This window comes from Henckelia pumila, chromosome 1 (assembly GCF_033568475.1).
Source record: "Henckelia pumila isolate YLH828 chromosome 1, ASM3356847v2, whole genome shotgun sequence".
NCBI classification, from domain to species: Eukaryota; Viridiplantae; Streptophyta; class Magnoliopsida; order Lamiales; family Gesneriaceae; genus Henckelia; species Henckelia pumila.
Window position 1 is genome coordinate 146,193,056 of NC_133120.1, and position 16,186 is coordinate 146,209,241.

A 16,186-nucleotide genomic window follows, 5' to 3' on the forward strand; every position below is an offset into this window, starting at 1 on the left:
CTTTTTAGCTTTCTGTAATACACACAACTGTCATACTTTGATCTACTATATCCTTGCATTAGCATGAAGTCATCAAACCGCTTATACCACTGCCTAAGTGATTGCTTTAAACCATAAAGTGATTTTTTCAGCAAACACACTTTATCAGCCTAATGATTTGCTTCAAAACCTTTAGGTTGTGTCATCAGGATCTTTTCTTCAAGATTTCCATGGAGAAAAGCTATTTTAGCATCCAGTTGCTCAAGTTCCAGGTCTTGCATAGCTGTGATTGCTAATAGAATTCGAATGGAAGAATGTTTTACTACTGGAGAAAACACTTCATGGCTATCTTGGAGCCGTTGATTGCACTTGACCAACGCTTTATGACCCGTCGTCTTGGTTTCCAGAGAGTTCTTTCGAATGTTTCTGGTCATATTTGGGTTTTTTCGGCTGACGATGTGAAGGCGGAGGGTGTCTTTGATCACGCTCAGTTCCTCCATCTTCGCGTGTCGGCTCCCTTTTTTCCGACCCATGTTTTTTGCTCTTTCGTTTATGCCAAGTGTGACTACATTTTACGGCGCGACTTGTGGGCTTCTTTGCTGCAGGTCAAGCCTGATGTGGTCCTTGACTTATCGGTGGGGATTTTAATGTCGTGAGGGATGCCTCCGAGTGTCTTGGCTCTTCTGGTGGGAGGCAGCTCCCCATGGACGAGTTTAATCATTTTGTTTTGGAGTCTGCGCTGGTCGACGCTGGTTTTGAGGGCTCTTCGTTAACCTGGACGAATAAGTCCATTTGGAAGCATCTTGATAGAGTCTTTGTCTCTGTGGATTGGGGTGATCATTTCAACTCAGTCAGAGTTGAACACCTCAGTCGTACAGTTTCGGATCATTGTCCTCTTTTGGTGTCTGCTCCTGTCTTTGCTCGGGGGCCGAGCTTGTTTCGGTTCCAGAGCATGTGGACTTGTCACCCAAGGTTCCTTCAAACTATCAGGCTCAACTGGAACATGCCTTGCTCTTTGCAAGGCATGCCCAGGCTCTTTTCCAAGCTGAAACGGTTGAAGGGCCACCTCAAGTGGTGGAACCGGGATGTTTTTGGGAACCTTTTTGATAAGATTGCTGAGGCGGAGAGGTCGGTTAGACTGGCTGAGGCCGCCTGTGAAGCGGATCCCTCTGAGCATTTCTGGACCCGCTTGTCCAGGTGCAATGAGGAGTTGTCTAGAGTCACCGCTATGGAAGCAGATTTTTGGAAGCAGAAAGCTGCTTGTAATTGGCTTGAGGACGGGGAGAGGAATACGAAGCTTTTCCACAACATGGTGAAGAAGAAGAATGTGGTTAATAAGATCTTTCGTATCTGGGAGGATGGAATTTTCCTCACCTCTCCTGGTCTCATCAAGCAGTTTGGGCTGCCTATTTCGAGCGCCTCCTCACTGGAGACCCCTTTGTCCTGGATCTTCCGGATTTTTCTGGCTTCTCCTCGGAGATCTCGGAGGAGGAGAACCTTAGCTTTGCCGCCGCACCTTCCTTGGAGGAGGTTCGTGCTGTCGTCTTTTCCATCCCTCGGGATAGTGTGGCGGGCCCCGATGGGTATTCTTCGGTTTTCTTTCAGAGCTGCTGGGATTTTGTGCAACATGATGTCATGGACGCCGTCCTTGATTTCTTTCGGGGCTCTCTTATGGCCCAGGGCTTCACTACCACCACGATCACTTTGATCCCCAAAGTCAAGGGAGCGCAAGCTTGGACGGACTTCCGTCCCATCAGCTTGTGTAATGTTTCCAACAAGATCATCTCGAAGCTTTTATACTCTCGTCTGAGGTCGGTCACTTGTTTCTCAAAGTCAGAGTGGCTTTGTGCCGGGGCGGATGATTGCTGACAATATCCTTCTTGCACATGAGCTCACTCACAGTCTTAATCTCCCTGCCCGTGGTGGTAATGTCATTCTGAAATTGGACATGGCTAAGGCCTATGATAGAGTCCAATGGTCTTTTCTTCTGGATGCCCTCCGTAGGTTTGGTTTTTCGGAGCAGGTCGTGAGGATGGTGAGGGCCTGTATTTCGTTTTGCAAGTTCTCGTTTAATGTCAATGGCACCCCTGCTGGTTTCTTTTCTTCCTCGAGGGGCTTGAGACAGGGTGACCCGTTATCTCCCCTCCTTTTCGTTCTCGGAGCGGAGTATCTGTCCCGTGGTTTGGACCGACTGTTCCTCCAGCATTCCGATATGAGGTACCAATCTGGGTGTGATTTGACGATTTCCCATTTGGCCTATGCTGACGATGTCATTATTTTTGCCAATGGGGGATCCCGCGGTCTTCAGCGTCTTAAAGATTTTTTGTCTCACTATGAGAATTGCTCGGGACAGCTCGTTAATGTGGCCAAGAGTACAATGATATTTCCTCCGGGCTGGACGGCTCGTCGCCGCTCCCGTTTGCTGCGCATCACTGGTTTCGAGGAGGGGCAGCTGCCCTTGAAATACCTTGGAGCTCCGTTTTTCCATGGGAACCATAAGTGCTCTCTCTTTGAGCCTCTTCTGCAGTCGGTCCGGAAAAAGCTGGAGGGCTGGGAGTCTCGTTCCCTTGCTCCTGGGAGTAAGATGACGCTGATCCGTAGTGTGCTCCTTTCCATCCCGATCTATCTCTGCTAGGTGATCCAGCTTCCTTTGGCTGTTTTGGAGAAATTGGAGCGTATTTTCAATGCTTTTCTTTGGGGCTCCAAACCCTTAGAGAAGAAGTGGCACTGGGCCCGCTGGTCTCGCGCCTGCCTTCCTGTGAAAGAAGGAGGCCTGGGTTTTCGCAGGCTCAAGGACATTGTTGACAGCTTTTCCATGAAGCTGTGGTTCAGATTTTGGCAGGGTTCCTCTCTCTGGGCGAGATTCCTTTTGAGGAAGTATTGCCGGACTGTCAGCCCTATTTGTGCTCCTTCTCGTGGCGCCATTTCCCCCACTTGGAGGCGTTTGCTCCAGATTAGACCTCGTGTGGAGCGTGGTATCCGGTGGAGGATTGGTCTTGGGGATGTCTCTTTTTGGGATGATACTTGGTTGGGTGACGCACCTCTGACGAGCAGGTGTGATGTTAGAGGGGATCAGTGTGTGCGTGTTTCCAGCTTCCTATTGGAAGGAGACTGGGATTTTGATCTCCTCTGCGCTGTCGTCGCTCCCTCGGTGGCGGAGGAGATCGTTCAGATTCCTGTTTTGGTGGATGAGCCGGATGCGGCTATCTGGATCCACAGCACCGATGGTGCTTTTTCTGTGAGATCTTCTTGGGAGCAGGTCAGACCGAGAGGCTCGGTATCGGATATCTTTACTCCCTGTTGGGGGCGCTGGATGAGGCCCACCATGTCCTTTTTCCTATGGAGGTTTTGGCATCGGTGGTTGCCTGTGGATGAGGTGCTCCAACAGCGGGGTTTCTCCCTTGTGTCCAAGTGCCAGTGCTGTGAGTTGTCGGAGACATTCATGCACATTTTCATCGACGGGCCCATCGCCCACTCTGTGTGGCATTTCTTTGGGGCTATCTTTAGAGTTCGCATCCCTATCACTGAGAACTTCAATTTGTTTCTCAGTGCTTGGAAAAGGGGTCGCGAGTGGTCTCCTTGTTGAAAAACTGGCGAGTTCCCAGACCAATTACGATTGATACCCGGTGCAGCGGAAGTTTAAAATTTTCTCATGGAACGTTTCCATGGTGTGGGTATCAACCATACGACGATTGAATTACGTGTGTGTAAAATTTAAATAACAATTAAATAAATTTTACCTCAAATCTCGCAACGAGATTAATGGACACCAACAGAACAATTCTGCTCTTGTTGTCTCTCCCTGGAACCGATGAACGCCTTCAATCAGGTCCACGAACAGAGGTTTAATCCCTCTGATAGATTGCACTAGAAAATCTATCAGAAGTTTTCTGCGAAGAGAATACACGAATTTGATTCGTTATTCCTTACTGCGATTCAAAATCACAGACCGGAATTTTCTCGGGCAGAGCAGGAAGGGGACGGCCGAAATTCTTTGAGAGAGAATAGGGTTTTCGAATTTTTGCTCTCAAAAATTATGACCTGTTGTGTCTAATTTCTGTACTGAAATAACTTATTTATAATGCAGGCCACTAACACCTTAGGGCCCATTAGTCATAAGCTGGGGCCCGACAAGCAAAGCCCACTCGTTCAGAAATTAATATAAAATTCATCGTGACTCCGATTGATGAAACGATTTCACCAATGTGCACAGAAACCATTTCTGCACGTTTTAAAGTCAAAATAAATTTTCCTGAATCCGAATTCAGTGGTTTCCAAAAATGTCCATCCCTATGTCATTTTAGGAAATCCTACTCCCTTACTCTTATTTAAGAAGTCCAACTCCTTAGTTCATTAAATTTAACTCTTTAAATTTAACTATCTCAACGGGGATTAAAACTCCATTACACTGTGTGACCCTCAATGGTTCAGGGATACAGCTAGCCGTGGGCTCACAACTCCTTGTGACTCGGAACAACACTTTCCGACTTGCCCAACGAATCATGGTAAAGCGCCTAGCAACATCGCCCCATGATTCCCTAGGTATCACTGATAGTGCCTACAAGAACCAGTAGATTTTGGTTAACGTACAGTACGGTCCCTTCATCCATATATCCCGATCGAATCAACAACCATTGGTATATCGAGAGTCGCTCAAGATTCGATAACTATGCAATGCATCTTGAAGATCAAATTAGTGACATCGCATGTGCTACTAAGAAACCATTTCTTAAATCACATCAAGTACTCTGGCCAGAGATTTGTCACACTAATATCTCCTCAGATCGCATAGGATATCCACACTCGCAAGTATGTGGTGAATCCTTGACAACAATGCATTGACTCCTATATGTGTCGTAACTATACCCAATCTCGACACCTGATGACCCCCATAGAGTCGGTAAACGAGTCAAAGCACAGCACTAGCATATAGAGTCTCCATGATGTTTCAAGTCGTAAGGACTAATGGTGTACAACCAAAACCGCGGACTTTATCCACTCGATAAGTGATAACCACTTGGAAAGTCCGGATAGGGTAGTTCGATTATTCATCCTATGAATATCCATTTGCATGCTTCGAACATCTCCATGTTCCCTACCAATGAAACGTGGTACTCCGCATCGCAAATGCTAGTCTCAAACTCGAGCGATCCTTATCCTTATTATCGGACGGCTCAATCGACTAGGAACGGTTTTAGAATATACAGTGACTATAAGATGTATTTCATGATAGACATCTCCATGTTCTACCACATCTTACATACACTATAGTATATTCAAGGTCTTTATCAAAACAACAATAGTATATCACAATATAACAATATGAAGTAATATAAAGTCATTGCCATAAAAGTGTAAATAATATTAAACAAAAGATTGTTTATACAAAGAGTCAACAAAGCCCATAGCCACACAGTTGGCTCACTGGGCACCCACTCTTACAATCTCCCACTTGCCCTATAGCCAACTAGTCATACTACGTAGACCCATTGCTTCGCGATGTTTGTCAAACAATGGTCCTGGCAAAGGCTTAGTAAGTGGATCAGCGATATTGTCTGCAGAGGCCACTCGTTCGACACTGATGTCTCCTCTTTCCACAATCTCCCGGATTATGTGGTATTTCCTCAGTACGTGTTTGGATCTTTGATGAGACCTTGGTTCCTTTGCTTGAGCAACGGCACCCGTGTTGTCGCAGTACACCGGGACTGGACCAACAAATTCAGGAATGACGCCCAACTCTTGGACGAAATTCCTCATCCAAACGGCCTCTTTAGCAGCAGCTGATGCTGCAATGTATTCAGCCTCAGTGGTGGAATCCGCTGTGGTGTCCTGCTTGGAACTCTTCCAAGAGACAGCACCGCCATTGAGCATGAACACAAATCCAGAGGTTGACTTCGAGTCATCCACATCACTTTGGAAGCTAGAGTCGGTATAGCCTTCCAGTTTGAGTTCTCGTCCTCCATAAACCATGAACATATTCTTAGTCCTTCGCAAGTACTTAAGAATGTCCTTCACGGCTTTCCAATGCATCTGACCAGGATTAGACTGATATCTGCTCGTGACACTCAGAGCAAATGCTACATCCGGTCTGGTAGATATCATCCCATACATGATACTACCTATAGCTGACGCATATGGTACATGTGTCATATTCTCTATCTCTGCATCAGTCTTGGGACACATAGACTTGGATAGAGAAACTCCATGACACATGGGTAGATGTCCTCTCTTGGACCCATCCATTGAAAACCGTTTCAATATGGTATCGATGTAGGTTGATTGAGTGAGTCCTATCATTCTCTTAGATCTATCCCTATAGATCTGTATCCCTAGAATGTAGGATGCCTCACCCAAATCCTTCATCGAAAATCTACCTGATAACCATATCTTTGTTGACTGCAACATCCCTACATCATTCCCAATGAGTAGGATGTCATCAACATAAAGTACTAAGAATGTCACCGCATCCTCAACTACTTTCTTGTACACGCAAGGTTCCTCCGGGTTCTTGATGAAACCAAAGTCTTTAATTGTTTCATCAAATTTCTGGTTCCAACTTCTTGATGCTTGTTTTAGACCATAAATTGATCTCTGAAGCTTGCATACCTTATGCTCGCTTCCCATGGATGTGTACCCCTCAGGCTGCTTCATATAGATTTCTTCCTTAATGTCTCCATTAAGAAAAGCAGTCTTCACATCCATTTGCCATATCTCATAGTCATACCATGCAGCTATGGCAATAAGGATTCTTATGGACTTGAACATTGCAACTGGTGAAAAGGTTTCGTCATAGTCAACTCCTTGCCTTTGAGTATAACCTTTAGCCACCAATCGCGCCTTGTAGGTCAATACCTTACCATCAGGCCCAAGCTTTCTTTTGTAGATCCATTTACACCCTATTGGAACAATTCCATCGGGAGGATCCACTAAAGTCCAGACTTGGTTAGTATGCATCGAATCCAATTCTGACTGCATAGCTTCAAGCCATAAATTCGAATCCGCATCAGAAATTGCTTCCTTGAAGCTTCTTGGATCACATCCAATGTCGGGTTCATCTTGACCCTCTTCAAGAAGAAGACCATATCGAACTGGAGGTCTAGAAGTCCTCTCGGATCTTCTAGGTGCAGGCGTGTCCAGCAATGGTTCCTGAGGTGTGGGATCGTTATTTTGTATTTCGGGTTCTTCTCGAACTTCTTCGAGTTCCATCATCTCGCCTTTCTTATCCAATAAGAACTCCTTCTCCAAGAAGGTGGCATTCCGTGAAACAAACACCTTTGTTTCAGCAGGATAATAGAAATAATATCCGATTGAATTCTTCGGATACCCTACAAAATAACATAAGCTGGATCGACTATCCAACTTATCTCCCACTGTCCGCTTCACGTAAGCAGGACATCCCCAAATCCTCAAGTATGAATACTTAGGAGCTTTGCCATTCCATAACTCGTATGGTGTTTTGTCCACTGCTTTAGTGTGGACGTTATTCAACAACAATACCGCCGTTTCAAGCGCATAGCCCCAAAACGAAGGTGGAAGCTCAGTGAAGCTCATCATGGATCGAACCATGTCCAACAAAGTTCGATTACGACGCTCCGATACACCATTAAGCTGTGGTGTCATAGGAGGAGTCCACTGAGAGAGAATCCCATTCTCTTTTAGATAGTCCAAAAACTCGGTACTCAAGTATTCTCCACCTCGATCCGATCGAAGTGCTTTAATACTTTTACCTAGCTTGTTTTCTACTTCAGCCTTGAATTCTTTGAACTTTTCAAATGCTTCAGACTTATATTTCATTAAATATAAATACCCATACCTAGAATAATCATCAGTAAAGGTAATGAAGTAGGTGTGGCCATGTTGAGTCCCTACTCTAAATGGACCACAAACATCTGTATGGATCAAATCCAACAGATTTTGACTACGTTCAGGCTTCCCCTTAAAAGGAGATTTAGTCATTTTCCCTTTTAGGCAGGATTCACAAGTAGTTAGAGAGTTAATATCAGACATATCAAACATGCCCTCTCCCACTAGCTTGTTCATCCTCCTTGAGGAAATATGACCTAGTCTAGCGTGCCAAAGGTTTGCCGGGTTTTGACTATCGATTTTCCTTTTGTTTGTTGTCGCCGGTTTGTCAATACAATTCACTGGAACGTCTTTTAGTTTTAAGTTGTATAGATCGTTTTCAAATTGTCCATTTCCAATTAAACATTCATTCTTGTAAATATTGCAAATCTCATTCACAAAATTGCAAGAATAACCATCTCTATCTAGCATAGAAACAGAAATAATGTTTTAATTAAATCTGGAACAAATAAAACATCTATCAAAAGTAACTTAAAACCGTTCTGCAAAAATAAATATTTCCCATAGCTATGGATTTAACTCTGGAACCATTCCCGAGCCTTGACTGGGTCTCACCCATCCTTATCCTATTACTTCTTGTTATCATTTGCAACTCATTGCAAATATGAGATTTACATCTGGTATCCAATACCCAAGAAGTAGTATTAAGAAAAACATTTATTTCAATGTAAAACATACCCTTTGCAGTTCGCAACTGCTTGGGGTATTCCTTGCAGTTACGTTTCCAATTACCGGGTTTCTTGCAGTGATGGCAAACTTGTTTAGACTTGTCCAATTTTTCATGTAACATTTGGCCTTGAGATCATGGTCCAACCATTTCTCTAATTCGGCCAACCTTTCGGCAGTTACATTAGCCGGGGCTGTTTTCGGAGAAGCCTTTTCTAACACTTAGAAAATCTTTTTCCGAACTTAGGACAATCTTAACTTATGGAATCATTCTGTATTGTTTGCGTCAATAAGTTTGTTTTGTTGGAGAACAGAAACATGTGGATTACTGAGATAAAACAGACAATTATCGATGATTGTTTAAATAATTTACTAAGACATAAAATTGGCGAATTTTATTTTATGAATCTCACTCCCACTATTTTAACGATTTCACCACCCTCTAGTGAAAACGGGAAACTTTTTCCTTAGTGAGAACATGGAGTCCAATTGACAAACTTATGGTCCCGAATAATATCAGCCAACCATAATTCTCAAAAGGTAGAGCCCAATTGCTTCCAAAGCAACCCCCATGTATTTACCTCATGTCCAATAAGGGCCCAATAATATGACGCCGTTTAAAGTGACATGTCAAGATGACCCATCAATATTAAGTTGTGATGGACGGTCGCCATGTGGATCCCCCAATAATATGAGCCGATCCCATGGGAGTTCCACCCAACTTACAACATTTGTCGATCCAATGTACAGCTTTCCGACGGACGGGCCCCCCCAATAATATGAGCCGGACCGTATCCGCGGGTAGCATCACATACATTGACCGTTGATGGAAGGTAGGAACATTTAAACAATATTTAAATTTCCTTTATTTATCTTGATATAAATTTTAAATCATATTTAAAATGAGGGATTTTATTTATAAAAATATTTGTCTCATCATATTTAATTTATTGCATGCATTGCCGGATTCACGCAATTTATGTCTAAACATGCATACAATCATAATATCACATATTATATAGGATGATCGATTCCATTTCTAATTGACCCGTGGTTGCCAATCACGGGTCTTAGTCCAATCCTAGGTAATATGCAGTATGCAAATGCAATCCTATTACATATGCTTCCAATTTACATTTCTTCAGTCTTCATTGTCTGCTGGGCCCACCATCTTCAAATCTTGATCTCCCACTAAATCTAATGTATTTACAATTAAATAACAATGACAAGTAGGGGATACATTTTTAGGGGGTGGGAACGGGCTATAAACCAAGCCCACTTTTATTACATATGACATTCATATCGGGCCATAAACCAGGCCCATTAATAAAACCAACAACAATAAAGACAAAATGTAAATTCCTAACATACACCTACAAAATTGGTCATGGCAATCGATCATCCTTATCCAATAACATTTAATTCAAAATTAATTTATTGGATAACATGCTGTGGCAATTCAAATTTAAACAAGATAAAATCATATTTTATATATAAAATCACATTTCACATATAAAATCATATTTTATCTCCATATCAAATAAAATCATATTTTATCTATAAAATCCAATTTTACAAATAAAATCATATTTTATCTAATATATCATAAGATCATATCTTATCATCAATTGTACCAAAATAATTGATTTCAAAATTCAATTTACGGATAAAATATTAAAATTTTCCAAAAATTCAAATTTATCCAAAATCAATTTTAAAATTTACGGACTCGAACAATTCGATCCGAAATCTCGTGAACCAATCAAAAACAATTTTTGACCGGACCAAAAATAAAATTTTAAATATTAAAATTAAAATATAATTTTTCCCGCGGGCCGCCCGGGACACTCCCGGGCCGGCCCGCACCCGGGGCGCGGGCCGGGGGCAGCCCGGCTGCCCCCTTAGGGCAGCGCCTGGCGCCGCCCCTGGGCGGCGCCGTGCGCTGCCCTGGGCGGCGCCGAGCGCCGCCCTGCGCAGCGCCCAGCGCTGCGCTGGGAAGCGCACAGCGCTGCCCTGGGCGGCGCCGTGCGCCGCCCTGGGCGGCGACAGTCGCCGCCTTGGGCGGCGCCGTGCGCCCCCTTTGGGCGGCGCCGTGCGCCGCCCGGGGCAGCAACAATTGCTGCCCCACCGGGCAGCGATCCAATCGCTGCCCGGGTTTTGCCCCAAAAAAATTTTTTTATTAAAAATATTTATTTTGTTTCATAAACCGAGACTCAAAAATTTTGTACAATTGATTATTCAATCGATTGATCTGAGCAACCTGGCTCTGATACCACTGTTGGAAAACTGGCGAGTTCCCAGACCAATTACGATTGATACCCGGTGCAGCGGAAGTTTAAAATTTTCTCATGGAACGTTTCCATGGTGTGGGTATCAACCATACGACGATTGAATTACGTGTGTGTAAAATTTAAATAACAATTAAATAAATTTTACCTCAAATCTCGCAACGAGATTAATGGACACCAACAGAACAATTCTGCTCTTGTTGTCTCTCCCTGGAACCGATGAACGCCTTCAATCAGGTCCACGAACAGAGGTTTAATCCCTCTGATAGATTGCACTAGAAAATCTATCAGAAGTTTTCTGCGAAGAGAATACACGAATTTGATTCGTTATTCCTTACTGCGATTCAAAATCACAGACCGGAATTTTCTCGGGCAGAGCAGGAAGGGGACGGCCGAAATTCTTTGAGAGAGAATAGGGTTTTCGAATTTTTGCTCTCAAAAATTATGACCTGTTGTGTCTAATTTCTGTACTGAAATAACTTATTTATAATGCAGGCCACTAACACCTTAGGGCCCATTAGTCATAAGCTGGGGCCCGACAAGCAAAGCCCACTCGTTCAGAAATTAATATAAAATTCATCGTGACTCCGATTGATGAAACGATTTCACCAATGTGCACAGAAACCATTTCTGCACGTTTTAAAGTCAAAATAAATTTTCCTGAATCCGAATTCAGTGGTTTCCAAAAATGTCCATCCCTATGTCATTTTAGGAAATCCTACTCCCTTACTCTTATTTAAGAAGTCCAACTCCTTAGTTCATTAAATTTAACTCTTTAAATTTAACTATCTCAACGGGATTAAAACTCCATTACACTGTGTGACCCTCAATGGTTCAGGGATACAGCTAGCCGTGGGCTCACAACTCCTTGTGACTCGGAACAACACTTTCCGACTTGCCCAACGAATCATGGTAAAGCGCCTAGCAACATCGCCCCATGATTCCCTAGGTATCACTGATAGTGCCTACAAGAACCAGTAGATTTTGGTTAACGTACAGTACGGTCCCTTCATCCATATATCCCGATCGAATCAACAACCATTGGTATATCGAGAGTCGCTCAAGATTCGATAACTATGCAATGCATCTTGAAGATCAAATTAGTGACATCGCATGTGCTACTAAGAAACCATTTCTTAAATCACATCAAGTACTCTGGCCAGAGATTTGTCACACTAATATCTCCTCAGATCGCATAGGATATCCACACTCGCAAGTATGTGGTGAATCCTTGACAACAATGCATTGACTCCTATATGTGTCGTAACTATACCCAATCTCGACACCTGATGACCCCCATAGAGTCGGTAAACGAGTCAAAGCACAGCACTAGCATATAGAGTCTCCATGATGTTTCAAGTCGTAAGGACTAATGGTGTACAACCAAAACCGCGGACTTTATCCACTCGATAAGTGATAACCACTTGGAAAGTCCGGATAGGGTAGTTCGATTATTCATCCTATGAATATCCATTTGCATGCTTCGAACATCTCCATGTTCCCTACCAATGAAACGTGGTACTCCGCATCGCAAATGCTAGTCTCAAACTCGAGCGATCCTTATCCTTATTATCGGACGGCTCAATCGACTAGGAACGGTTTTAGAATATACAGTGACTATAAGATGTATTTCATGATAGACATCTCCATGTTCTACCACATCTTACATACACTATAGTATATTCAAGGTCTTTATCAAAACAACAATAGTATATCACAATATAACAATATGAAGTAATATAAAGTCATTGCCATAAAAGTGTAAATAATATTAAACAAAAGATTGTTTATACAAAGAGTCAACAAAGCCCATAGCCACACAGTTGGCTCACTGGGCACCCACTCTTACACTCCTGGGGGTAATGTGAGGGAATTCCTTCCTTTTGTCGTGCTTTGGTTCCTCTGGACTGCACGCAATGATGTTAAGCACCGTCACTTACCCTCCTTTGCGGAGAAGGTTAAGTTCCAAATTTTGTCTTATTTGAGACTTGCCCATTCCGCAACTGTTATCAAGCCCTGTCTCTGGTTGGGGGCTCTGCAGGCTGCGAGGATGATGGACATTTCGGTCGGCCTCCAACGGACTCATAAGACTGCCATTGTCCGTTGGTTGAGGCCTCAACCTGAGTCCTTTAAGCTCAATGTGGATGGGAGCTCGAGAGGTAACCCGGGTGAGTCGTCTGTGGGAGGGGTTGTCCGGGATTCTTCTGGTAGGGTCTTGGCATTTTTTAGTGAGTTCATTGGTTTGGGGTCTAATGTCCGTGCAGAACTTTGGGCGGTTTGGAGGGGTATTCTTCTCTGTTCTGACCTTAGCTTTTTTCCCCTTTGGATTGAGACCGATTCCCAGATTTCCATTCAGATTCTTAGATCTCGGAGATTTCTTTGGGATTTGGATCATATTGTTTCGAGGACGCGTGTCTTGGTGCGGAATAGGCCGGTTCATTTCTCGCATATCTATCGGGAAGGGAATTCGGTTGCGGATGCGTTGGCGCGGCATGCTCATGATCATAGGCAGTGTTTGTTGGAGATTGGTGTTCCTTTGACCACTCCCATCGCTGCTTTGGCCCGTTCTGATTTATCCGGGCTTCCCTATCTTAGATTTAGGTTCACCTAGAGCTTTTTGCTCCCTTTTCGCCGCTTCTCTTGGGCTTCTTTTTATTCCACCTTCTTTTCCTCTAGGTTTGCCTAGAGTTTTTATATATGTAGATATTTATTTTTCTTTGCAGGTACAGCTCTCCGGCCTCATTTCCGGAGTTTTTTGGAGTTAGTTTGTTCCCTTGTCGTTCACTTTGCTTCTTCAGGGAGATGGATTTGCCAGGCATTCACTATGGTTCCCCCTTGCCTGGTTCTTGCTGTTGGATGGTTGTTATGTGGGCGGCCTTTCGCGCCCTTTGTTTTTTGGATTTCCAGTCTTCTTGGGATTTTGGTTATGGCTTGAGTTCCCTTCGCCATTCTCCTGATATTTTTGCTCCGGGTCTACTGGTTTGCGGTCGCTCCTCCTTTTTCCAGGCGGCCTCTGATGTATAGTGACTTCCCAGCTGATCGTGACTTCTGGACATATTTCTAGCGTAGCTGTGATCTTTTGTTCAGCTCAGGATGGTGCCAGCCACTTTTTGCGCCTCAGTGTCGGTTTTTGATTTTGCTGAGCTCGAGTTGTGGATCTCTACTGGCTTTTTGCTGCATAGGACGACTGCTGACGATGACTTAGTTAGTTGTCTTTGATTTTTTCTGTATTTACTTATTTCCTAGGGATGTTCTGGTTGTATTTTTTCCGATACCCTAGCTGTTCTGATGTTTCTATTACCTTTGTATAGCCTTTTGGGGAGGTCTAGGCCTATTCCCCCTCCTCCGTTAGGTTTTATTTCTTTTGATTTTATATGTTTATATACAGGTAAGGGTCTGCCTAACCCCCCCGCTTCCGGCGGTGTTTGTTCCCAAAAAAAAAAAAAAAAAAAAAAACCTGGCTTTATATCTTGGACCTTCAACTCCTGGGATTCCAGGTTTTCTCTTATATATCCATTTACAGCCAATCAACCTTTTATATTTTGGTTTGTTGACTAAAGTCCATGTGTTGTTCTTAATCAAGGACTTGTATTCATCTTGCATAGCTGTCTGCCATAGAGCACTATATTTACTTCTTATTGCTTCTTCATAGGTAGTAGGTTCTTCCAAATCCATTAAATCAGCCACATTTAGGGCAAAAGCAGTGAACTCAGTTGATGCAAATCTAGATGGCAGTTTGATTTTTCTTCTGACTCTGTCCCTTGCCAGCTTATAGTCTTCCAGATTTTTTTCTTGATCAGTATCATCACCATGTGAATCTTGGTTCTCTGTTAAATCATCAGATTCTTGATTTGATATCTGATCTTCTATGTGACTGATATCATAAGTGTCCTCAGATAGTGGATGATTAGCTCCACCTTCAGCTTTATTCTGTTTATTTCTTTTAGAGTGTGCTTCATCAGTATCCTGTAAGGTCTGCTCAGCTTGTTTAGAGCTGGCTTCTGCTATAACATCTTTGTTAGCATAAAAAATAGACTCATTAAACACTACATCCCTGCTGATTATACACTTTTGTTCATCTAAAAGCCAGATTTTATAACCCTTAACACCAGTGGGATAACCTAAGAACATACCCTTATTTGCTCTAGGATTCAACTTACCCTGATTAGCATGAATGTACACCACGCAACCGAAAATTCTTAAATGCTTATAATTTGGTTTCATGTTTGACCATTTATTTTCTGGTACCATAAAATCAATGGAACAGGAGGGTGACAAGTTTATCAAATAACAAGCAGTAGAAGCTGCCTCTGCCCAGAATTTTGGTGGCATACCACTTTCACTTAACATGCACCTGACTTTATTCATTAATGTTCTATTCATACGCTCTGCAATTCCGTTTTGCTGTGGTGTGTAGATACAAGTCCTATGTCTAGCAATGCAATTTTTAACACAATAATCATCAAACTCATGATTTCAAAACTCTAATCCATTATCAGTTCTCAAGACTTTAATTTTATTTCCTTATTGATTTTCTACTAAGATTTTCCAGTCTACAAACTTACTAAAAGCCTGATCTTTTGTCTTTAGGAAATAGATCCATTCTTTTCTATAATAGTCATCAATAAAGAAAATAAAATACTGACACTTTGACAATGATAGAGGTACCTGTGGAGAGCCCCAAAGATCAGCATGTATATAATCCAGAGGTAATTTTGTGTTTTGAGATGCAGTGTTAAAACTTAGTCTGTGATATTTTCCAAGAACACAGTTTTCACAGAAGTCCAAAACAGTTATCTGTCTTTGATCCAAGAATCCCTATTTTCCAAGTTCTTGAAGTCCTTTTAAACTCATGTGGCCGAGTCTTTGATGCCACAACTGTGTATCATTCTTGACTGTTGTAGTAACATTGATTTCTGATGGTAGGGTTGATCCTTCAAGAACATACAATCCATGCCTTAGAATAGCCTTCATAATGACAAGTGATCCTTTTACAACCTTAAGGGTGCCATTTTGTGCCTTATAACAAAGTCCCTTCTGATCCAAGGTGCGTAAAGAGATCAAATTTCTCTTTAAGTCTGGAATATATCTTACATCTGTTAAGATCTTAATGGAACCATCCCACATTCTCAGTTTGATAGAACTAGTCCCTTGGATCTTACATGATTGATTATTCCCAAGTAATACATATCCTGAGTCTGCTTCTTGAAGATCAGTGAACCATTCTCTTCTTGGAGACATATGATATGAACACCCCGAATCCAATATCCATTTTTCCTTAGGATCTTCAATGGAGATGGTTCAAACCTCAGCTTCTTCATATCCTTCAAGGATATTTGCAGCATCTGTGACAGGAATATTTTCATGACCTTGATTTGTCTTTCTTAAAG

The 16,186-nt window shown here is 42.7% G+C and overlaps 1 protein-coding gene across 1 annotated transcript; it reads left to right on the forward strand.

Moving 5' to 3' along the window:
• The first annotated feature begins 1,837 nt into the window (after positions 1 to 1,837).
• Positions 1,838 to 13,820, forward strand: LOC140874170 (uncharacterized). Its single transcript, XM_073277451.1, has 4 exons — positions 1,838 to 2,558; positions 2,694 to 3,238; positions 12,838 to 13,397; positions 13,520 to 13,820. Exons 1-4 carry the CDS (start codon positions 1,838 to 1,840, stop codon positions 13,818 to 13,820), a joined length of 2,127 nt encoding a protein of 708 aa, XP_073133552.1.
• The last annotated feature ends 2,366 nt before the right edge of the window (positions 13,821 to 16,186 follow it).